A 24,518-nucleotide genomic window follows, 5' to 3' on the forward strand; every position below is an offset into this window, starting at 1 on the left:
AATACACAGCAGATTTATATTTCACAAGGTTTTTGACATAGAACAAAATGTTACTGAAATACCTCTTCCATTCCTTTTGTCCTACATAACATTCCAGGGGCTGAACTCCCAACATGGGGCATATATTTGTCAGCTTCTGTTTGCACTGGTTCTATTCTAGTTTGTCTTTGTTGCAAATTTTCCGTGTTGACCCTTTCCTGGCAAAACATTAATATAGACTTTTGGTTGTGTTGCAACTTGCAATAAAAAAAAAAAAAAAAAACTTACATTTTTATTTTGCACCGTCTTTAAGCACCTGTAACTATTAAAAATAGGCCCTGCTGTTTACACCAATGATAGAACTTTTTTAATATACATCTGCTTATATAAACACTAGAAATCCAGGGAGAAAATTATTGCGATCCAACAATCCACACATTCCTACACAAAACCAATCACTTGAGGATTTAAAAGCTAGATCTGTGGCGAGAGACAGGCTACAACTAGCAGGAACAAGTCTGTACAAGATGAATTTATCCTCCACTGCCTCTCTGCTCCAGGTCATCCCAGGACTAGGCTTGTGGGCAAATGCCAAGACGGAAAGAATGGGTTGGTGCCTGTTTTCTAGCATATCTGTGTAAAAGACTCAACAAGAGCTCAGAGCGAGCTGCTGCTCTGAAAGGGACAAAAGGTGTGTAGCTGCAACATGGTCCTGGCCATTGAATGCCTAAGCCTATAAGGCAGCTCAAACTCGGTCAGAAACGGATTTCAGACAATGGGGAGCTAAAACACTGGATCTCAGGGATGATGTCCAAGAGGTGGTCTCTGAAGCTGGGTGTCATCCTTTAGGGTGGCCCAGAATTAAATGGTGACGCATTATGCCTCCTGGCGAGTTCATATATACTTTGAACGGCACAGACACCAAGTCCCGTGGACTTCCACCGAAGATCTTGGGGCAAGGAGAGATGTCCACCAGCACTCTCTGTGACCTGTTAGAGAGAAACATTCTTAGCTACTCCGTCACCAAGCAAAACTCCCCAGCCAGGCTATATAGCGCCTTGACTCCTAGGAAAAAGCTGTAAAGAGATTGCGGGGAGGAGGCCTACAAGAGAGATGGCCTTTGTCTGGTTTGCAGAATCACTGAGGAGGATTCTACATATAAAATCTAGCTTCTGTGAGTCTCAAAGAGAATCAGATTCCAAGTATTTCTGAAACCAACAGCACGGCTGTCAGCACCAATTACTTCTGCAAAGACAGAAAAGGCTTCATAACACTTACTATACATGCTTCTGGCATCAAGAGATGGATGGTGATTTTTACTAAAAGATTAACTGCTAGATGTCCTAGGACAGCAGATACCCATCATGAAAGCAACTCAGTGTCTCGCACTGGCTCTCTCCAGACCAGGAGGCATACATCTGATTCACAGGGGGCTGCTTGAGCTTCCTCTACCCTCTTCTGTAGCATCCAGCAGAAAGACAGGAGGGACCTACCAATATGCAAGTGACCTGACTGTAATGCCTTCCCACCCACATAGGAAAGAACTTCCCAGAGAAGATGGCATCAGTTTTCAAGATTCCATGGATGAGATCAATACAATTTCCTGATGTTTTTAACTTTGCTGACACTGATGCATTAAAGGAAATATATATAGCTCGAGAAGCTTAACTTTAAAGGTGTAGTGGCTGCAGAAGAAAAAACACTCTCTACCTATCCATCAAGTTCAAGCTTAGGCACTACAAAAACTAACGTCAAAATTTATAAGAGGTAAGAGGGGATGGTGTACATTCAAGGGGCTGTACTCTTGTCTTTCTCCATCTTTCCAGCTCCATCTCAAAACTGCTCTATTAGGCCCCTTCGATGAAGCAAAGTTCTGTCTTTTCAGTCTACAGATTCAGAGACACAACTGCATAAGGCCTGGGGGATCTTGGCTTCACAAGGTGATGGAGAAAGCACTGAACTTCATGCAAGTCGGAAGGCCCGGGTGACAGCACAAGCCATGTGTGTTTTAGCCCTGAAACCTAGCAAATCTGTCAACCTCTTAGGTTTTGTTTCCTCCTCTAGAAAAGGAAGAGGATACTCTCTGCTCTAGGGATCATTAGGACTGCCCAGGGCAACCAGTCATACAAGGCACTCTGACTCCTGTGATATGCTATTATCAGCTGAGATGGACCCATGACACACTAGCCACTGCACACGGTCCAGATGACTGTGGTCCTTAGGGCTATGTTTACTAAATCAGAGGCCCAGACTGCAAAACACCACCAAGAGAAAAGGGTAGTTGTGACTAGTCCTATAAGAGAAACAGGAAAACATAGGACTTTCATCCCAGTGAAGTCTTTGAAGACCCTGCACATTTAAAATGGAAAAGTTTAAAAAAATTTTTTTAAGGAAATCGTTTCCTGAGACTTCAGGGTAAAGAGTAAAAAGTGCAGCATTTAGAGAAAGAAACTCAGATTAGTCAGGTCACTGAATGTTCTCTGTACAGCAGAATAGCAAACAGCTAGTGTTTGTTCATTTTCATAGATTAATAACCCTCTCTCCAGGGCTTAAAGATGATATGAACTGTGACTTCCAGAGTTTTGTTTGGAGAAGGCTCAATACTCCTGGGTAAGACCCATGTTTCAAGGACACATGCAAAAATATTTTTCTTCATTTCACATTGCTTCTTACTCACATTGGCCTATTCTAATCTCTAGGATGACCAAAATGGATCTAAAGCTTGCTGGGAGGGAAAAAAAAAAAAGAAAGAAAGTAGTCTTCCCCCTTTTTTTGCATCTGTTTACACAGACTGTTAAAACAGTCCTGTTCATTTGGATGACTCTGAGATGGAAAAAAATATATAACCTGTTCCTTCTGAAGAGTAGACAGCGGTACAAAGGGTTACAGAGGCTTCAGCAGAACAGGAAAAGCCAAAGTAAAACACCAAAATTTGGGCTTAGATGCTATCACTGTATTTCTTTCAAATGCAACAGAAAACAAGGTTTTATGGAAGAAGATTTCTAAATAAAAACTAGATAATCTTTTCTCCTGTCAACAAATAATAGACAACTTGTCTTATGGGCCTACAACCACTTACAAAAGGAACAAAACTGCTAATCTTATGAAAAGTGTCAGATCAGTCACCAGAGTCAGCAGCCAAAGGGAAACGTTCTTTTCCCAGCTCCTTATAAAAAGACTGTCTCCCCAAAAAAGCCACAACTTGGGGTCATACTTCTCAATGGTCTGGATTACAGCATGGAGCCTTGAAAAGGGGAAGAACAATCAAAACAAAATTCATCCGGAGTCCTTTCTGCCCCCATTTGGAACTTGCCAGAACACAGCAAGGTAGAAAGGGCTTTGGGGCGCTGCAGTGGACGATGGGCCCAGGCCTCGGTTCTAACGTCAGACCCTTTTCCATACCTGTCAGAACCTCCATCAGAAGCACGCAGACCCTCACATCAGTGATCACCAATGGACACCCTCTCCCTGGAAAAGGTATTTTCACCCACCACCAACAGGGCAACTTCTAGACGAACTCATGTGCAAGAGACAGGAGGTTGTCCCCGCCAACTCAAAGGGGCAGGGACACCACGGTCAGACCCCACCAGCCCCATTCCTCCTGGGCGGGGTCACGCAGAGGAGGGTTTCAGGGCTCCCTGGTCCATGGCGTGCTTTACCTCCACTTGACCAACCTTGCTTAAGACTCCAGAACTACTCTCTTCCAGATAAAATGATCTCCTTGGGAAAATTATCCCACCAAGAACTTTCACCTGAATCGGAGAGCAGGGTCACAAGAGCACGTAAGGGAGACTGATCACAGCAGAGGACAGGTGTTAAGGAGGTGAACCTCAAATCCACTCATTCATCCCACAGGTTAGCGGTGTTTCTAAGAATCCTCTCACATCATCGAAATCCAACAGGAATTTTTTCATTGCAAAGAAAGACAGTTTTAGACATTCAAAAACACAGTAATTTTTTTTCCTGTGTTGAAGCTCAATGATAATAGTGTTTGGTGTCGTTATAAGTGTAGTACTATAAAATTTAAATATCACTGAGCAAATCCAGCAATCTATTCCATATAGCTTTTGTTCCAGAAAATTCATCCCTAGGCTTTTCTTTCTCCTGAGCAGAGCCCTCTTATAAATTTTGGTCACACCTTTATCACGCTCTTTGATGCACAAAGGTATTCAACAGATGCCACAGCTTTTTCCACCACTGTGGTCCACTAGGCCCCAGGGCTGGCTCCAGACCACAATCCTGTAAGTCATCGTCTATATAAAGAGATGGAATTGCATCCAATCTGCATCATACAAACCCACATTGTAGGGGAAATGCTTTCATTTATTGCAGCCCTACTGGATGCCAAATGCCAAGAATGGTTGGGGGTTGGGGGGGGGAACAGTCCTTGCTGTCCCTGCTGTCACTGAGCTGGGGAAAGAGGTGCAAAATGTTACAAACCCCCCCACCCCACGCCCCCCACGAGAAGAACAGCAGGGGGCTCTGGGAATCCCCAACAGGCAGCACATGACTAGTTCCTCGGCTGCCTGAGGAAAGGACTCTAAACCAAGATTCTAAGGATACGGCAAAGTTAGCCACACAGATAGAGGTGGGTAGTTGGATGTCAAGGAAGGGGAACAGCATGACTAAAAGCTGGAACATAATAAGAAAGGACAGGGCACTTCGAAGGAGGAAATGCTAAAAGACTGAAGCAAAGAAGGGGCAACAGATGAGTGACAGTGCCGGGGAGATAAGCAAGGGACCCCAAAGCTGCTGGGCCAGGTTAAGGATTCAGAACTTCAATGAAAAACCAAGGAGGTGAAACAGAGATGCAGACAGATGTCTAAGAGTAAGAAATGTTCATTTTGGCCTCGGAGAGGAAAACGGGTTGGACCAGAACAAGTGCCCATTGAGAAAGGCCATTGAGGAGGGACAGCACACCCTAAACCACTGCAACCCGGCGGGGCCACTGGTCCCAGTTCGGGCCTGGAGACCAGACTCCCCCAGAGCTCCATACCCGGGAAACCGCTCCCGCCCTCCTGCCCGCAGAGCTCTCTCCAGGGAAGAGCTACAATAGCAAGGGAAGCCGGGCAGCAGTGGGCCCCTCAGTCTAACCTGCATGAAAATCAAACCCGCGAAGCTCACTCCTCAGCAGGTGGCCTGTCGGACTAAGTGAGCAGAGCCCAACCCAGGATCCTCGAAGAAGGGTTCAACCTCGCCAAGCCTGGAAATCCTGACTGATCTCTCCAGGCCCACGTGAGGGAGGCTGCCAGGCCTCCAGCATGGCCCCCACGGCAGGGCTCCCCAAGAGAAACGGGGGTCAGCAACACAGGGCGGAGAGCCCCAAAGGTGGGCAGAGGAGACGAGACATCTAGGAGACTGGCCCAGGATGGATCAAGGTCAAGGAGTGTGGAGCAGGTGGGAAGGAAAGTAGAAAGAGGCCCTCGGCAGTAGAAAAGCACTAGGGTTTCAACAGGGAGCGGTTCCCTGGGTGTTCAACAGGGGAGCGGTGAGCAGTTGAGAATGAGAAGTATTCCAGCCAAGCTGAGCCGCTGGCCGGCCGGGTGCAGAATGTGAGCTGCCGTCATCTCCCTTCTTCCTTCCAGGCTGGCCCTGGGTATGATCACAGAAGAAAAGAGACATCATCGAAAATCTTGGACTTTCATACAACAAAAAGTCAGAGAATCCAAATAAAAAACAATCGGACTGGGGAAACAGCTGCAGTACATATGACTTTAAGAAAGATCAATTTCTAGAGCACACAAAGAGCTCATACGCACAGATGAGAAATTATCAAGACTCCGGCTTGCTAATTGTATAAAAGAAAATCAGTAAGTAAACACAGATGGAAATGTTCTGCGACTGAGAGGGATCAAAGGAATGCAAATTTTAAAACCAAGAAGCCTATTAAATTAGCCAAAAAAGAGTAAGTCCCACAATTAATCAGGTTGAAGCAAGACATAGTCATATATCATCAGTAACAATGTAAATGTTGTCTTTTAGAAGGCAGTTCAGAGCAAGGCCCCTCCATCTAGGAATAAGCCTTCTGATGTGATTGTATCCTAAGAAAATACTTAAGTGTACAAAGGTAATCACTGCAGTTTTATAATAGTAAACAATCAGAACCAACTCGAATGTCCACAAATAATACAAAACCTAAATTAAGAGAAAACAACTTGATGGTATATTATATAATCCTTGCAAAGGATAACTGTACAGTCTAGGTTGCAAATCAGAATGTTTATGCTAAATGGAAAAAGCAAAAGTGAAAAAAGATATATGTTAAATTGTCAAGAACTAAAAGACAACACCTAATAGTGACTTATGGACTGGGATGGTGGAATCAAAGGGAACTTTTGCTTTCATTGGTTTTCTCTTATTGTAGTAAAGAATAGACAAAAGATGTTTAAAATGTAATATTTCTATCCATTGCACAGCAACTAACACTCTCTTCCGTGGAGCAGGTCGACCTTCAGTAGAACATCACACCCAGAACAGGGAAGGCGGTCCAGGCACTCCCAAGTTTCAATGGTCCGCCTGGAATTCAAACCTGCCCACAAAGGGCTATGAAGGGCTCCTCCTACCCTGAGTACCCCCAAAGATACAACTCTTTCCTTAGTTCTTGTTTTTTTTTTCCAGCCCTTAAATTCTATACTTTCCTCTCCTTTCTTTTCTTTAAATTATGTACTGAGATCCTACCACAGGCAATATACAGTGAATGCTCATTTGATCCTTTCAGCAATCCTGTAAGATAGACCTTGTCATCATCCCCATTTTACAGATGAGAAAACTGAGGATCACAGATTTAAGAAATGTGGCCTGGGACACACAACTAAGGAGCCAGGGCCAGAATTCAAACCTTAACCTCCCTGTCTTCAAAGCCCTCACTTTTAACACCCCTATTGCCTCTTCCCTTCCTCTCTGCCTATGAAACAAACAAAACAACAAAACGAAACACGCTTAAATGTCACCTCTTCTATTTGCACTGGCTGCCGAAAAACACTACTCAATGAGTCAAGAGACATCAGTATGAACGGTTTACAAATGAACCAAAAGGACAAAGTAATGCTATGCACACCAACTGGGAAAGTTGATGCGGAAGTAAAAAGGAATTACCTCGAGCCTCAAATCTGCACCTGCAGGTAAAACCAAACGACATCCAAAGGATTTCTACTTGTAAATTAAAAGCAGAATGTGACCCTCGATGCTACTGCAAAGAGCAGAGCTTCTGCACTCTCCTTACAAAAAATTATTCCATAATTAGCAGAAAGATTCCTTCCAGTGATAACACAGCCACTCCAGAAATGGATGTTGTTTGGGGCATGTAGCAAGAAGAGGAAAAAGGAGCCGAGGTAGCGGTAAGGTACGGAACTAATAGAGATGGGGTGATAAATGATTTTAGGCACCCCTGATGACTTACTTTATAAATAATGACACAATAATAGCTGAAAATGTAAATTCTAATTAAATACAAAACCGAACAAAGTCAAACAACAGCAAATGATGTTTGACAGAGCAAAGGTCTCTGGGGGAGGGTGGGGGGAACCGAGAGGAAGAATTACAATAAAATCTATTCACGGAACTGTGCCGTGTTAGAGATAGAAGAGGCCCGAGTGATCATTTCTTTCACCCGCTTTCTTTCCTGTAAATGGAGAAACTGAGGCCCAGCAAGGTAGAGTGGGTGGTCCATCTCACCTTGCAGCAAGGCAGTTAAAAGAAACTCGGTCTCGCCAAAACCCGCCCAACAGCTTTCTACCACACCCCACTCACGCTGTGGTGTCCTGGAAAGCTACTCCATTTGAAATCTTATTTTGAAAAAAAGGATTAAACATTCTATGAATATTAAATTCCTTTTTAATAATTTTCGAATGCACAGGGGCACACTGAAAAAAAGAAGCCTGGTTTTGATTTCTTTTGGAAAATTGCACACTGCTCAGCGTTTAACCTCGTATTGAGTGAAATATTAACAGGCCATATAATGGTTTCAGTGTTCCTTCAGTAAAGCTAAACAGAATTCGAAAAACATATCCCCCAGGCCTACAGTGGAGTTTCTGGAGCACACATTAAACTCAACGCTCCGCTCAACAAGCCCGTCACTGTTAAGTAACTCATCAGAAAATAAAGAGGGAATTACCAAAGGGGAATTGCCAAGCAATTAGTTCTCTGAAGCAGATGACATACAACTGCTGTAAGGGAGGAGCTTCCCCGTTAGTCATATGTCAGAGTCAGAGCCTCCTAATCTGTAAATAAAATGCATCACATATGATCACAGCTCGGATGAAGGCTGGGGCTGCCATCCGCGTGTGCACAGAGGGTAAATCCCAAATCCTCCTGTTCTGTGTGTCTATAAAGCAAGACTTGCCTCTGAAGACTTTTTTTTAAAAAACATCCTTGGTAATTTTCTTTCTTTTATGGAAGTATAATTGACCTACAACACTCTGTTAGATCCAAGGGCACAACAGAGTGATTTGACGGTTCTACACGTTACAAAATGATCATCACTTACATTCTTCAACTGTAAGAAAGAAACTCTTAGTTTTCCCTGGGCAGCCTAAGAGAAAAGTGATCTTTCTTCTCTATCCTTTTGACATGAGTTGGTCAAGACTCATCACTGGTCCAGTGAAGGTGAGAAAATGAGCCTGGGAGGGGCAGGGACCAGAGGTGAAGGGACAGGAGGGGCAGAGGTGGGGGGGGAAGGAGGGGAGGGGATACAAGCTCTGAGCTTCCCGATGGCCTCCCTGACTTAAGTGTGACCTCCTTTCACCCCATGTTTTGTTCTTTGAGTTGGATTGGGTGCCACCCACCATCTATCAAACTGCAGAGAGAAATAGTTCCTATCGGCCAAACCTTGCAAACTGAGCACTGACCCAGTAAAACGCTTTCAAGAGTCAAAAGTTCATCACCTCGCTTTCAAGAGTCAAAAGTTCATCACTGGACACCAAACATTTGGAGCCCAACTTAAGCCAATCCCCTGAAACACAGATAAGCATATGCCATGGTCATCATTTTCTTCAATTAATAATTATTGAAAGTGCGTAGGAATCTCAGGGAGGAGGACAAAGAGTGAAAGAAAGGGAAACAACACAGCAAAGACAGCCTGTATGTGACCCTGAACAGACAGGCACGCCTGGAAAAGGAGGGCTCATCGTCCATGAACCTTCTCTGATCCTGACCTCTGAGAGCCGGCCGCACCTCTGCTGTGGGTCCTTAAATACTACTCCTGGGCATACCTTGCCTTACAGAAGGAGCTGAGGGCTTGAGAGACAATGCATGGCAGCAGTTAAGAATACAGACTGGGGGATTCCCTGATGGCACAGTGGCTAAGAATCCGCATGCCAATGCAGGGGACACGGGTTCGAGCCCTGGTCCGGGAAGATCCCACATGCCGCAGAGTAACTAAGCCCGTGAGCCACAACTACTGAAGCCGGTGCACCTACAGCCCGTGCTCCCCAACAAGAGAAGCCACCGCAATGAGAAGCCCGTGCACCGCAACGAAGAGTAGCCCCCGCTCGCCGCAACTAGAGAAAGCCCACGCGCAGCAATGAAGAGCCAACGCAGCGAAAAATAAATAAATAAAATTTAAAAAAAGGGGCGGGGGGCTTCCCTGGTGGTGCAGGGGTTAAGAATCCGCCTGCCAATGCCGGGAACATGGGTTTGAGCCCTGGTCCGGGAAGATTCCACATGCCACGGAGCAACTAAGCCCGTGCGCCACAACTACTGAAGCCCGCGTGCCACAACTACTGAGCCCACGTGCCACAACTACTGAAGCCTGCACGCCTAGAGCCCGTGCTCCACAACAAGAGAAGCCACCGCGATGAGAAGCCCGCGCACCACAACGAAGAGTAGCTAGCCCCCGCTCGCCACAACTAGAGAAAGCCCGCAGCAACGAAGACCCAATGCAGCCAAAAATAAAAAATAAATAAATTAAATAAATTAAAAAAAAAAAAAAAAAAGAATACTGGCTGGGGTCCCAGCATGACTCTACCACTTAACAGCTGAGCAGTCTTGGGCAAGTGATTTAACCTCTCTGTGCTTCAGTTTCCTCACCTGTGAAATGCAGATAATAGCAGTGCCTACCCCAAAGGATTGCAGTGAGGATTAAAAGAGTTAATACACAGAAAGTGTGGACTATTGATCATCTGATCATCTCCATATTTCCTTTAGGGTCTTGCTGGCATAATGCCTCTCACATATTATATGCTCATTGAATCTTTGCAGACAGCATGGTCTGCCCCCTGGAGTTGTTGAGTTGTTTTCTCCATTCCTGTCACTCCTGTCCTAACCTTCTTGTCTTTTATGAAAGGTAGGTAAGTCACAGCCTCAATCTGGGCCATTTAGGGGACTACAGACAGCCCATCGAAATAACTCAGGTTAAAAAAATATCTTAAATAATCCTCAAATATTCCTTCATTATATTAAGACTGACTCCCCAATAACAGCAATATAACCAGATAATGTCCAGCTTTCTCCTTCACTTTGAGCTATGCAGTCTTTCTCCCCAGAGCCAAGGCTCACTAACTCTACATTTTCTATAAAGTATAAATGAGAAGCCAAATTGTCCAGAAAGCTGTGACTAGTAGCTGGAAATATATATATATGTATATATATACACACACATATACACACAAACACACACACACTCAAATAACATTTAAGAGTCCACACAAAGTTATGAAACACGCCCATATTAATGTGATTTATCAAAGTACAATAAATGAATTGCCACAAATGAACAATTGCTCCAGAGTCAAGTAGGTGGCACAATGTGATTTACGCATATCACATGAGATAAATAAATCCACGGTGGAAAAGATCAAAGGCAAAGCTGGAATCGTTGTCAATGTGTCCAGGGCTTCACTGAAAATCTTCTTAATAAAACTGTTTAGAGGAAAATAGAGGGATCATTTGTTTAAATGAAAAGAGATACTGCATGCGCTGAATTTCAAAAGCAGCATTCATTTTCATACACACACGTTAGATCTGGCTAAAATTAGCTCAAGTTTCTATTTTTTTAAAGGTCTTAAAGAATAAAGGTTTCAATAAGATTTCATTGAGCTAAAGCTCAGCCCTGAGTTTCCAAGGTGCCTGAGTGTCTAGGGAAGACGCCTCCCCCCCCCCATTACCCACCCCGTGCATCATCCCAATTTCTCCATCCTCCCTCCCTTCACCCCAGGTCTTAAACAGGAAACATACAAAGCCTGTGCCACACCAATGCTCCATTTCTGCTGCCTCCACTGCCTCTTACTTCCCTCTACATATTCCACTCTGGCTGACGTCATCACTGAAATATACTCATCCCGCCTGCCTGTCAAACTTCCTGCCAGGCACAAGAACCCAAAGCCCAATCTCAAAGATCACTTTCATGCCAACGGCTCCTCCAGATTTATCTCCAGACCGGACCTCTCGGTAATCTTATTCCCACACTCTACTGTCTGTTGGACTCCAGCAACTCAGATGTCCACCAGCACCTGGGCTTCTGCCACAATGGCCTCATCAATTACATACCATGCACTTGCTTGTTATGGCCCTGGCACTGAAACGGTCATCCTCACACTCTATCCATCTCTTCCCACAGAAATGCTAACCAGTCTTCAGAGTTCAACTCAAATTGTCCCTCCTCCTCCTCCAAGTCTTTCCCCATCATCCTACTCAGCATCATTCTTCTGAATTCCTTCTGTGTTAGAACCTGCCCCAGTAAGTACAACCCACCCCACTCTGCTTTGCATTAGTTATTTCAGAGCATTTCTTCTTCCCCCTACTTGACCACGAAGAATATAACCTCCTCCTAGTAGCTCTCACTCACTCTGTGCAGTAGTAAAAAAAAAAAAATAAACAGTGAATAAATGAATGAATCATTTCTTTACATAGACCGTGCCTGTGAATGAGGTAGGTCATAAACTGCTATAGCTGTATTGTATTAATAAAATAGCTAGAACCAGAAATAACTGTAATCTAGGTTTTATTTTATTTTTCTTAAAAAAGAAAAAACCTTAATGAGTATAACAGAGTACAACGTGAATGATACTGTTTCCTTGCTTACATTTAGCCATCAATTGTGAGGACTGTAATGAGGCCATTATTTATGCAAAACGTTTAGCTAATGCTTATAAGCTTCCTTTAAATGCGATCCTAGGAAACGTCAGCTGCTTAAAACTCAAGGTGACTCTGTACTGCTTTGTCGGTAATATGAGTATTCCTATAACACTTAATATACTGTACTATGTGCTATAAAAACCTGGATCTCTTCTCAATAAGCTACACATACTGACCAAGAGATCGGACTGTTTGCTGCCCGTTTTTTTCACAATAAATTCTTGAGACATTCCTGTTTTAACACATGATTCTCTTTAAACACCACAGGTTAAAAAAAATTGCATGTGTGTTAACCACATATGCAATTAAGCCACTTCCCCCAAAACTTCAAGGTGAGGATTTTCTGCCTAAAATGGATAATACCCCTAAGAGAGAAATTAGCAATAAGACATGGCACCCCTTTCAACGGAGCTGACACTTGTAGACCTTATGAGGCTTAACTCTGCACAGAATTCTAGAGTTGTTCCATCTCCTTTGAAAGACGCTTTCCCTAACCCACAGCCCATAAAATGTAAAGTACCCAGTTCCATATTTCACAAGGATAGAATGTGTATGATAACTTCCTCTCTCCCCTGCCTCACCCCCCAGTAGGACTTTACTGACCCCCCTTTCTGAGGCACAGTACTTCCGGCATTCAGGTATATGTGTGTTTTTACTCAGACCACAAGTAACGTCACTTATGCCTGCAACTCAGCAGTTCATCCTACAGTATAAAAACAATATATAAGGCAACCTGCATCAGGAATCAAGGTAGACTAACACAAAGTTCAGAAAAATAAATAAAAGCCCCGTTGGCTTTGCAGGGCTGCAAATATCTACAATGTTGGTCCAAAGACCAAGGTACAGGGATATTTACTTATTCCGAGTCATGTATGGTTGAGAAGCAACCATCACCAAACAAGAAGATTACAATCACCCTGTCAAGACAAGTCACAGGTTCACAGTGACAGCATAGGTTCATGGATCATAAACCATATACCAGGTACTATTCTGCTCAGTGTACAAATATTACGTCATTCCATCCTCACAGCAGCCCTAGAGAAACGTCTAATATTATCTCCATCTTACACAGAAGAAACTGAGGAATAGGAAGGGTACAGGACTGCCCAAGTTCACAGTGGCAGCTCCAGATTTTAAATTCAGACAGGCTGGTTCCAGAGCCCTGCGCTCTTATCTCAAATACCATGGAATTTATATGGAAGTTAAAAACTGGATCTTAGAAGCCCGGGGTTGGCGGGGGGCGGTTTTTTATTTAAAGAAATCTACTGAATCAGTTTCAAAATGAACATTTTGATAAAGCAAGTATTCACCTCTTAAACATCAGCTGAAAATCCAGAGTTTTGTATGTGAGGTTTGGTAAAAGTGGACTGTGCATCTCACCAAGGAAGGAAATCCAACATGACTCAGGAAGAGCTGCCCAGAGACCACCCGATCCAGCCTTTGCCAAAGCTGTGGAACATCAGTATGACTCCAAGAGACCATTAAGGTTCATTTTGATTCAGTAGATCTAGGGTGGAGCCCCTATTCTATTTTTTTTAACCTCTCCCGGTGATTCTGGTGCCCAGCCAGGCTCGGGAACCTCTGAACTAGTCTATTTCCACAGCTTGCAGCAGGACTACTCCCAAGGCAAACAGAGAAAAGGGATCTATTTCACAATCTCCTCCGGTTGCGAATACCAGTGTTCCCAAGCCCTTATTGCCCCAACTTCTAACTAACTTCCATGGTTTCCTGATTTCATGTAGGCACTCTCCTCTTGTCTTCCCTTTAACAGAGAACCATGAGTCATCAACCCTGCATCCACCCTGGGTCTGCATGACTCTCCAGATGAGAAAATTTTACTGTACATGAAGAAATCAGGAAGTTGTAAAATCCAAACAGACACAGAGAAATTCGAGATCCAGCAAATACGGGTTGCTACCGAACAAACGACCCCATCTCCCTACACAAGGGTCATACTACAACAACAACCTAAAACATAACTTAAGATAACCATTTGGTAGCAAAACATTCTCACCAGCTTGAAGTACAGGTGACAATTAAAATGATCAGGCTCAAGCCCAACACACACAATAATCGACCATCCACAAAGTCAGAGGTAGACTACTTCATAAACCAAATAAATCAAAAAGAGAAATACTTTAATCCGAGCTTTAAAGAAACCTCTCTTGGCGATTTCTCAATTTCCCACACAATACAGTTTGCAAAGAACAATTATCTTAAACAGTCTACAAAGTGCTAAAGTACGGCTAGTAGGCGATTTTCCCAGGTCAGACTTTATCCTCAGATGGAAACTAGAGAGCATCGCAAAACTCTCACCTGATGGGTGACGCACTTTCCTGCAGTGGCTGTGGAGGAAAAGCCTGCTGTCCAAAGATGACAGACAAATCTGCAGCTTGAATGGACCACCCTGGTGATTTGCTGCACGATCCTCCTGCAATGGTCCAGGGGGTGCAGAAAAGGAAATCCAAAATGAGAAACAGAACGAATGGCTTTAAAAAATAATTCCACCTGAAAGTGCCCATGCACTGAAATCTAAACTTTAAGAACATCAAATTTTGCATTGTTTTATGAGAATTACACAGCTACCACCAGCCAGCTCAAAAGGCAGGTCTGGTTTTATTCAACAGGGCTCAGAGGGAGGCCAACACATAGAAAGGTCATCCCTTCAATCAAATTAAGAGCTTGGTCTCCCCATTTGAGACAGCTACCGTCATTCTTTTCTCTAATGATTCTAGCCAATTTCCTCATAAACACATGCTGGTAATCACAGGACTATCAGGTGAAAATGGACATGGACTGAATAGTAATTAAGCCAGAGTCTAACTTTCACGAGGCATATCTTACTATCAACATGCAACTTTGAGGCACAATCATGAAACAGAGCACAGTTATTAGCATACCAGTCTAATGGGATAGAAGAAAGAATCGAATGCAGAAAAAAAAAATTTTAAGTATGCATATACTCACTAGACTTTTTTTTCCACTAAACTTTAAATGATTTAATTACTGAATGTATGTCTACTTGATTTTTATTCTGCCACAATATCTTGAGCATGTTTAAGTAAAAATTACCCACTGTATGATGAATGAGTGAATGTGTGAATGGATGAATGAAAGAGAGAATGAATGAATCTTCCATATACCTTTCCATCAGGGAGCTTGGTGCTTGTAGTAGGTTTTGTGAGGTAAAGACCTATGCATAGAAATGGAAGAAGTTGAGGGCTCGATCTGCTAACATAGTTTCCAGCACTATCTATTTAAATCATGTTTTTAAAGACTGGTAGTTCCCAACTCTTCACATTAAATAAAATCAGTAGCACAGTTATTATAAACTAATCCCCAAACTAGTCATTGCTGGACTGATATTTTTCAGCCTTTGAATCCTGGAGCTGATCTGCATATTTGTTTAGGCTGGTTTTAAATTTAGTTTGGGTTTCCTAAGCCCACGCCAGGTAACAGTAGGAAGGAGAAGGCCCAGGATTATATTGGGTGTCAGAAAAAAAACTATTCTGGAGCTATGAATATGATCTCCAATGTGAATAATATGTAAACAGGTAAGTGAGCCAATTATCCTTGGGTACATGGCAACACATCTCATGATTATTTTCATCCATACACACTCACTATTTTTAAGAGCACAGCCCAGCTGGAAAGGAAAATAATTTCGATTGCTTTCCAACACTTTGCAAAGTAATGAATAATAGCCAAAGTATTCTTACTTCTAGCTAATCCATTCACCAAGTATTTATTTAAGCATCTATGGCATGCCTGGGACTGATATGCAGAAGGAAGTTTTCTAGGCCTTGGTTTCCCCACATGTAATCAATAAGTGTAGACAGAGAAAGAAGCAAGCTGTTCTAGACTATAACGTCTCTGAAGTCCTTGGAAGACACTGTCCTTCACTAAGAAGCTTGTTGAGTTACAAATATAAATAGTGGCCAAGTTAAATGGAAGCTCACAATATTCTATTTATTCTTACACAGTACTTGTTTTAAGGGCCCGGGAGGGGGTAGTAATCTTGATTTTATCTAGTAACATCTCAAATGAAGCATCAAAATACTTGATCATCATTTTCAAACAAGGTGCAGGTACCGGGGATTTGCAAAGTGCTTGCTTTATGAGCTAACAGTTGAGAGTGTTGGCTTGTGTATTGATGTATGTGCACACCATCCTATTTACCTATCACCTGGCAGATAAGCTTTTATAGAGTCCAAATTACAGTCTCCTCCTATTCTGCTGAAGTGCAGAGAACAGTCAAACATGATGCAAATGCTGTAAAATATTAATTTACTCTCACGTTGGTATGCCTACTTATTTCAAAAGCATTTGTGTTGCTACACCAGTTAGACTAACTCAAAGAGTTAACATAACTTGCTGTGTTCCACTGGAGGGAAGAAACACAAGGATAAAGCAAGGCAGAGTGGACTCTGTATTGCAAAAACATACAAACAACATACCAGAAAATAGCCTATAGACTGTTTTATGTATCTGCTAAAAATGGAACCCTTAATATTTAAAAAGCACAGCAGGGCAACATAACACAATACTATTAATAGTGGAAGACAGAAAGATGGCCTAAGTAATACTGATGTGACAGTCAGTAAAGAGGTGATAATATATAAATAATATGGATACAGGATATAATATAAATACTTCGGGGAGAGTAGGCCAAAGCTAAGGGTGCAATAAAAGAAAATTTGCCATACGTGGTGACAGAAAAAATACATTTTCTTTGAATGTTAGAAGCATAAATGTTTACAGGTTAGCAGCTATGACAATGATCACTAAAAACTTCTGCTAAATAACTCATTCAAAACGTGTCCGTTAAAGAGCACCTAAATAGAGAAAAAGGAGTTCCTCTTAGCCTGAATCCAAACACCATCATCAGGGGAACCTCTGCCCCCCCGAAAGCCTCAAACTGTGATTACACTACAATGAATTTTCTGAAAAGTAATTTTCAGGTTTAGGATACAATTTTTGCTTACATTATTGCCATTATCATTGCATTTTCATTACTCCACAAATGGGATGCATTAAAAGCTATAAAAAAATCAATGAATCAGTTCTGCTCACATCAAATATGTCAAAGAGAATATAATGCTTGTTGCTTTTTTGTCTTTAATAGTTCTAAAATGTGTTTTAGTACATTTGAAATGGTAATAGGTAGTACACATATTTATAGTACATTGGCCTGAAAACTTCAGATTTATAAGGATTATAAAATATATTACTACACTGATAAAGACAAAGATACATAAATTATGAAACAGGAAAGAGATTTCTGAAAACTATTTCCACCAATAAAGATTAGTTACCTAAACCTTTTTATTACTCCTGCAATTTTAAGTATTTACATATTTTTAAAACCTTGATCCAATTACAACTCTTTCGGCCAACATCTGAAAATATTCTCCAACACTAGCATGGAGTATACTCATTATTATACCACCTCTTAAATTCTGAATGCGTATTTTATTAAACTGAATTGAATGAAACTAAAATTTGAACAGCATAATTGAGGACTACAAAATTCTTTAAAAAGGGGCAGTCCTGTGTGGAACGCCCTAGAACAGAAATTATTATCTCTATTGGGATTTCTCTGATTTCTTATTTTCAATGCTTTTCACAAAATAAGGAGAGCCTGCTTCTGATAAGCTTGCAAGTATGAGCAGAACTAAATCTGTTGTTTGAAGCAGTTAAGCTGCACATATCAAAAGATATAAAGCAATGGAAATCAAATCATGTCTCCCCTATAAAAATAATATTCTGCCTTGCTGTACTATGTCATCTTACACAAGTATTTAAGCTTTTCACAGTCTAAACTATGTGTTACTTGCAGACAACTATAAATGAAAGAATTAACATTCACTCCTACCTTCACTAAATTTCAGGCTTTTAGTAAAAACATGTTTATTGACTAACTTCTTATAGGAAACAAAATGAGCCAGTGTTACCATGCGTTAGTCATCAAAAACTGTCATTCAAGGTAAGTGCAAACAGAAAATCCACTTGACATTTCAGAATGGAAAAAAAATAAAGGCACATTTATACAAAAGGAATGTGAATCATACTCTGTAATGACAACAAAACCAGGAGTCACAGAAACATGCTTATTGATATTTTAATAATCTCTTAAGGCTGGCCTTTCCCGGGACTCCCAGACAACTGAGTTAGGTCTGTTGAAACGTAAGGCCAGTTACAGACACTTCATGTATAATCTGATGGCTAAAGAGTTGTCCTTGAATTCTTCTCCAAGAGTATAGTGCAATTCAGAGGCCGGGAAGCCTAGATATAATATTTCTAATGAAGTGTCACTTCTGTTTACCAAACCCTCTTCAAACAAAATCCAGAAGGGAAAATATTGACTTTCACAGTTCCCAATCAAGCACATTTTTCATACTTATTTTAGGATGAATTTATTTGTACACTGAAAAATACATGTTCACGTTTGGCTACAAGTGAAGCGATTTTCTGTACATTGTAAAAGGTAATCCAGGACCTCCAAGGTGTTGTGTAAAACTTAAACTTCTGCGCTTTATTTTATATTCTTGCCTCCCCCATCTATTTACCTCCTAGAAATAATGGCCCATTTTAAACACAGCAACGCTTGATCTGAGCAGGTCACAATCACGTTACCAACTGCATAAACTCACAAAATGGTGGAAATTCATAAACCCCCTGTGAGGAGCACTGAGTAGCCCTCTCAATCTTAGCCCCAGAGGAAAAAAAAAGGATTTACCAATTTAGCTATGGGGCTGTAAAACTGTAAACTGACTGGCGGGGTCACAATGACATCAAGACGTCATTATTCTCAATTATTTTTTCTTTCAAATATCAGAGTTATTAAAATACTCTCCCTTATTTGGATTGCCTGAGCAACACAGAGCTTCAGCAACCAAAGCTACTTTTCTTCCCTTTTTTGTTTCCGAACAGTATTATTTTTCTTTGCTCAGCAGGCTTAATAAGGCGGTCCCCTAATGCAAAAAGCAGAATGCTGCTCTCTAAATTATTAAATGCCCATGAAATTATATTCCCAAATAGAGTACAAGTTATTGTGCAAAAGCACCATACACTACCAGTCCACCAGCTATAGGCCTGCATCATCCCTTACCTGAGACAAAAACCTTTTAACCTACTACCACAAAGGTAAGGATCATGGCCAAGAAATCCAAGGTAAGAATGAATACATTCAGAATGACTGCCTACTGTCAGTAGCATTTTTTTGCTATTATGACGGCCGTCCAGTTTTCAAATCTGACAATGGGGATATCCTTCTGGAATAAATTACTTCCGCTGAATAAATCCTTTAGAAAACCCAGTTGCGACTACTGGCAACTTGAGTTCTAAAGGATGACTTCTTCTGCACTTGAAAGGGTTAAGTGCCTGCAAGGCCAAAGGCACCAGACAGCCTGCAAAAGAAATGTTGCTTTAGTCAGCTCTGAAAGGTTTCTAACAAGTACCAAATACTTGTTGATCTGTTCACAATAAACACCAGCAGGACTGTCAGGCTCCTCTCACTGTCTGGGGAGATGCATTTACATACTGCAACCAGTAAGCACAGCTTGTTGGTCTCCTTTATAAAAGTTAGCAACTAGAAGCATCATTCAGTGTCTCCCATCCAAAAATGACAGAAAGAAGATGCAGCTGAAATAGTAAAGTCTCTCATCTGGCTGGGGCAGCACAAATACTGTGCATGAAACACTTGGGAGTAGTCCAGGCACAAGACAAACCCACCTGAATGGACGGAGGAACACTGTCTGTTGCCATGGCAGCCTGATCTAATTACATGAGTGATCAGAGCTGGAGTAAGTACACCGAAAACCTACACCCGCTGACAGGTATCTACGAGATGAGAAAGGCAGGCAGGCAGAAGGTTCAGGGGAGTCCTTCAACCTCTGCTTTATGTAGAAGGTGGCACTCAAGCCCGGTTATCTGTGGAGCTGCTAAAATATTGACTGATGCAGGCACAGAGGGCAATCAGAGGAGATTAAATGCCAAAGCATTAACCGTTATGGTGCAGTCCCTTTCCAAGAGTTCATTTGCAGGATTTTCTCATCCTTCTCTCTGGTGGTTTCTTCAGGCAAACACTGCATTCCAAAAAAAGCTTTAGTGTCAAACTACCTTCACCCACCAAATAAACCACCCGGTGGGCTTAAGACAGGGGCTTCTAGGAACTGCAGGGCTCCTCAGAAACCCAAATGAAATAGCTTAGCTAACTGTCGAAAAAGTAACTAGCTGTGCCTAAAAATAACCATCAAGTAACTACCCACTGCTGTGAGCGATATGTAACGATGATGTTTAAATATTAAGAACAGCCTGCATTATAAAACACAAATGTCAATGAGATGTGACTACAAGATTGGCAAAGAACTTATTTGCATACACACATTCCCGTGCATGCACCAGGATGTGCACGGAGTATGCCACTCTAAGCCATTAATTTTTATTCTGTGGGTTTAATAGGGTCTTCTAATTTTGCTAATTGTATCCTGTGGATCTCACAGGGAAACTAAGAATCTCTTCGGGGACAGAACCAGTTTGTAGGAGTCCCTACTGCACAGCATACGGTAAACAAAATAAAAATAGCTTGCCGTTCTCGTTAGCCACATCGCGTATTATATAACCAGCTTCCGACTGGCTTTTTTTTTTCCCCCCCTTACTACTCTTCAGCAATTTCCCAATCTCCCGAAGTATTTATATTACCCTCTTATCTGTAGGATTATATACTAAGAAAGCAAAACAAAACAGAGCAGCCACGGGATTGAACCAAACCCCACAGTCCTTGGAAACTGATTTTTTTGTTTGTTTTCTGGCAGGATCTCCACCCCCACCCTACTTCCACCCCCCGCTAAGGTTCTTGCTCAATCTGCCTCGAAAACCTGAATTGTTTCATCGCTTCCAGTCAGCCCCCTACGTGGTCTGAAATGAAATGAAAGCAGCAGCCGCGGAGTTCAGGAAGGCGGCCTGAAGGCGGGGGGTGGCCGAGAGGGGGTCGGGGCGGTGCGGAGTCAGCCAAGTGGCCACAGAGGGGGCCCCCTCCCCACCGCGACGGCCTCGGCCGCCCCCTCCCCCGCGCGCGCGCACACACACTCACAATCGCACGCACTCACTCACTCACACTCGCGCCGCGCTCCGCCACCGCCTCACCTCTTGCTCAGCCCGGCCGGCCCCCTGCCCCGCCCCGCCCCCTGCGGGACCGGCCTGCGCGCAGCGCTGGAACCACGTAGGAGGTGGCGGCTGCGGTCGCAGGAGTGGCGGAGCCTCCGGCCCGGCCCGGCCCAGAGTGAGCGAGCAGCGGGGCTCCAGGGCGCATCCCAGTCCCCGCAGCGCCTCCGCCGCCGCCGCCGCCGCCGCCACCTCCTCCTTCCCCTCCTCCCGGCTTCATTCACCCTCCCAGCAGCCGTACAGCCGTTCACTCCGGCGCGGGCAGGGCAGCGCCTGCCACGGCTCCTCGGCTCCTCGGCTCCGGCCGCGGGCGCTGGCGGGGGCGCCGGCCCGGGCTGGGGCGCTCGCGGGCTCCCGGCTCCGGGCCGCTGCGACGGCTGCACATGATCAGGAAGCTGCCGTACCAACAGGGCGGCGGCGGCGGCGGCAGCTGCAGCCAGGGCCGCCACCGCCACTCCGGCCGCGCTCCCGGCACCGCACACCCGCTCCCCCAGCACCCACCCCTCAGCGTCCCCCGCTCTCCCACCGCTCTGCGCCCGGCCACGCGCGCGAAGTCCCGGCGCGGCCGCGGGCGCAGACCCTTCCCGGTCCGCAGCCGCACGCCCGGCCAGGCCGGCCTCCGCGGGAAGACCCCCCACCACGGGGCTCCGAGGCCAGGCGGCCCCCGCGGGCAAGCCCAGCCCTTCTCCAGACCCGCTCACTCTCGCCGCCCTCTTCGGGGAGAGGAGTGAGGAGGGGGCGGCGGGAGAAGGGGGCAGCGCGACCCCCGGCCTCCGTCTCCCCCTGCGCCACCTCCAGGGAGGAGGACATGGCTCTCCGCACTCGCGGCCGGACCGGCAGCCGCCGTAGCGGGGCGCCGCCGCCGCTCTCCCCGCCCGCCCGTGCCCCCAGCCCGGGCGCGCCCCCTCGCCTGGCGGGCGCCCACCCAGCCCCTGCAGCCCTCCTGCCAGTTGTCCCTGCTCGCAGAGCGGGGATGTCGGCCCGGGAAGCTGGAGCCGGAGAAGGGTGTATGTACACACACACACACAAACACACACCACACCACACCACAACACAACGCTCCTCTTCCAGCTGTTTTCCGTGCCGCCGAATGGGGTTTAGGGTTTGTTTGCTGGTTGTTGCTTTTGCCCCTCTAGGGAGAGCGGGGGTAGGGGGGGGATCTCAATCTAAATCATGGGAGAAGGAGATGGGGGAGGGGGGAGAGAAAGAATCGGAGGAGAAAAAAAAATAGCCACTTACTGTAAAGTGTAAATGGATCTGGGGTTGCGTGGGGAAGGGGGGGCAGAGGGAGAGAAACAGTGTCTTGCGGCTGCTGTAGCTCTGGCTGCTGCTCCACGGGGCTTGTTTTGGATCCCCCTGCAGTGAAACAGGTCCTGTACGGCTCCGCCACTGTAGTAGAAATGATGTCTGCGGTATACTCTGCTCTCTCCTCCTCCTCCTCCTCCTCCCCCCGCTCCTCTCCCCTCCCTCCTCCCTCCGCCCGCCCTCCCTCGCGCTCTCTCGCGCTCGCTCGCTAGCTCGCTCCAGTATGTAAATGTGTAATAGAAGCCAAATATGGAGCAGTTGGCTGCCGCCGCCGCAGCTCTGGGATCCGACTTCGGGGGGGCGGGGGGGGCACCCTCCGGCGGGCGGCGGGGCGAGCAGCTCTGAGCACAGCGAGCGCACAGCGCGGCGGCCGGTCCGCGCCCTTAACCCTTCGGTGCGCGCAGCCCGGGCTCGGAGGCCCCCGGGGAGGCGGGCGCGTTTCCCCAAGACCGGCTCGGGATCGAGGGCCGCGGGGCGGGAGGGGTGACCGGGGCTGGAGGGGACAGTGATTTCAGGTTTGGGAAAGGGGCGGGGAGCTGAAGCGATGAGGTAATTTTAGCGGTGACCGGTAGGTCCTCGCGCGCCTTCCCGGGTCCCTGCATCTAGTTGGAGGGGACAGAACGACAGTGGGGTGCAACTCAGGGACCCTGGAGGACTCTCCGAGGGCTGTCGAGCTGCAAGTCGGAGCCCATGAAATACCCCAAGTGGGAGAGGAGGTGGGCCAATTCTGATCCCGACGTTCCCTTCGTCTGGGCGCGCCGACAAGCGTCTTAAGAGGGCTGACTCCGATCTTCACGCATGTTAACCCTCAAACCGGTTTAGCCTCAGCGTTCCGGAAGCCAGCCCACCGAGCCACGGGGATTGCCTTGGCGTGCAACTCAGGAAAGTTTTAAGGGTCCCCCTGTCTGCACGTGCACCCTCACCTTTCCTGCCTACGAAAGCTGGTGACCTCCCTGCTCTCCTTTCTCTTTCTGCAGGTCCGGAAATCTGCTTTGGGTATGGAACTACCCAGCTTTACCCTGGGTAGACGATCCGCGCACTCCACTCGCCGCTAATTCGGGATCATTAATTTCATCGGAAATGAGGCAACCAGTGTAGGAGACAGAGAAAGCATAACCGAGCATCAGATGGCAGTTCTCGTGAATCCGCGCTGGAGAACTTCCTCTGGACTCAAATTTAAGTGCGGTTCTCAACTCCTCGCCACCCCGTCCCTCCGTGGGTACCACTGCCAGGCGTTAGCTGGAAGGGAAGGACTCTTCTTTGGAGGGGTGGTACCTGGCCAACAGGTGTGGCACCTGGAGGAAGAGAAGGCACAGCCATGCTAAAGGGAGCTCAGTGCGGCGTTCTCCTGGCTGCAGATAATTCTGGAAGACCGGTAGGTGTCGGGGCAGCATTTGACCTCTTTCAGGTGCTTGGAACCAACTGCCTAGAAATACGATCCTTCCAACGTAAGTTTTTCTCTGGAAGCCTCCATTTGACTGGAAGCTGTATTTGAGAAACCTTTTGGCTGAATTTACTTAATGACCTAACGGTTAGTCACCAACTGAAGCAGGATACAGAATCACCAAGAGAAGTGTGTCAGCTTTTAAACAACTGTATTGTAGAGCCAAGGTGCTGCAGAAATAAAAATCAGCACCCTAGCTAGGAAGGTGTAGAGCCCCGGAAATCATTTTTTTTCTCACATTTTGAAATACCATGCACATATACATAGCTATTTTTAAAGAACTACTACTACTGTTTACTCGTTTCTACTTTTTTTTTTCACTTAAAAATCAATGATGGTTACAGTTTAAGCCCCAGGTTGGTCTAAAGTGACATTGTTGGTCTCATTACAGCCTCTAGTGGACAATTAAAATCAGTTTCCTGAAAAGGCTCTGCCTGGCGTTGTGTTCGTTGACGAGCATTATCAAGGTGAAGGTTAATATGTCAGAACGTAACCGGGTAGTAATATACCTTTCCCCCCTTGGCAGTGCCGGTTTCTGAAAGGAGCAGGAACT

The 24,518-nt window shown here is 45.1% G+C and overlaps 1 protein-coding gene across 1 annotated transcript; it reads right to left on the reverse strand.

The window, feature by feature from the left end:
* Positions 1 to 325: 325 nt before the first annotated feature.
* Positions 326 to 23,841, reverse strand: LOC133095646 (uncharacterized). Its single transcript, XM_061197402.1, has 5 exons — positions 23,797 to 23,841; positions 22,835 to 23,014; positions 22,456 to 22,654; positions 14,368 to 14,482; positions 326 to 968 (listed from the first exon to the last, which is right to left on the reverse strand). The coding sequence occupies exons 1-5, from the start codon at positions 23,839 to 23,841 to the stop codon at positions 818 to 820; spliced, it is 690 nt and encodes a 229-aa protein (XP_061053385.1). The 3' UTR covers positions 326 to 817.
* Between the last annotated feature and the right edge of the window lie 677 nt (positions 23,842 to 24,518).

Source organism: Eubalaena glacialis, chromosome 7, assembly GCF_028564815.1.
Source record: "Eubalaena glacialis isolate mEubGla1 chromosome 7, mEubGla1.1.hap2.+ XY, whole genome shotgun sequence".
NCBI lineage: Eukaryota > Metazoa > Chordata > Mammalia > Artiodactyla > Balaenidae > Eubalaena > Eubalaena glacialis.

Excerpts from the sequence above, each read along its gene's own strand:
- LOC133095646 (XM_061197402.1), bottom strand. The coding sequence starts at position 23,841 with ATGGCTGTGCCTTCTCTTCCTCCAGGTGCCACACCTGTTGGCCAG. Across the intron at positions 23,015-23,796 it reads GTGCCACACCTGTTGGCCAG|CCCCGGTCACCCCTCCCGCC; the intron begins GTACCACCCCTC and ends TGTCCCCTCCAG. Across the intron at positions 14,483-22,455 it reads AGATCCATTTACACTTTACA|GAGGATCGTGCAGCAAATCA; the intron begins GTAAGTGGCTAT and ends GGACCATTGCAG.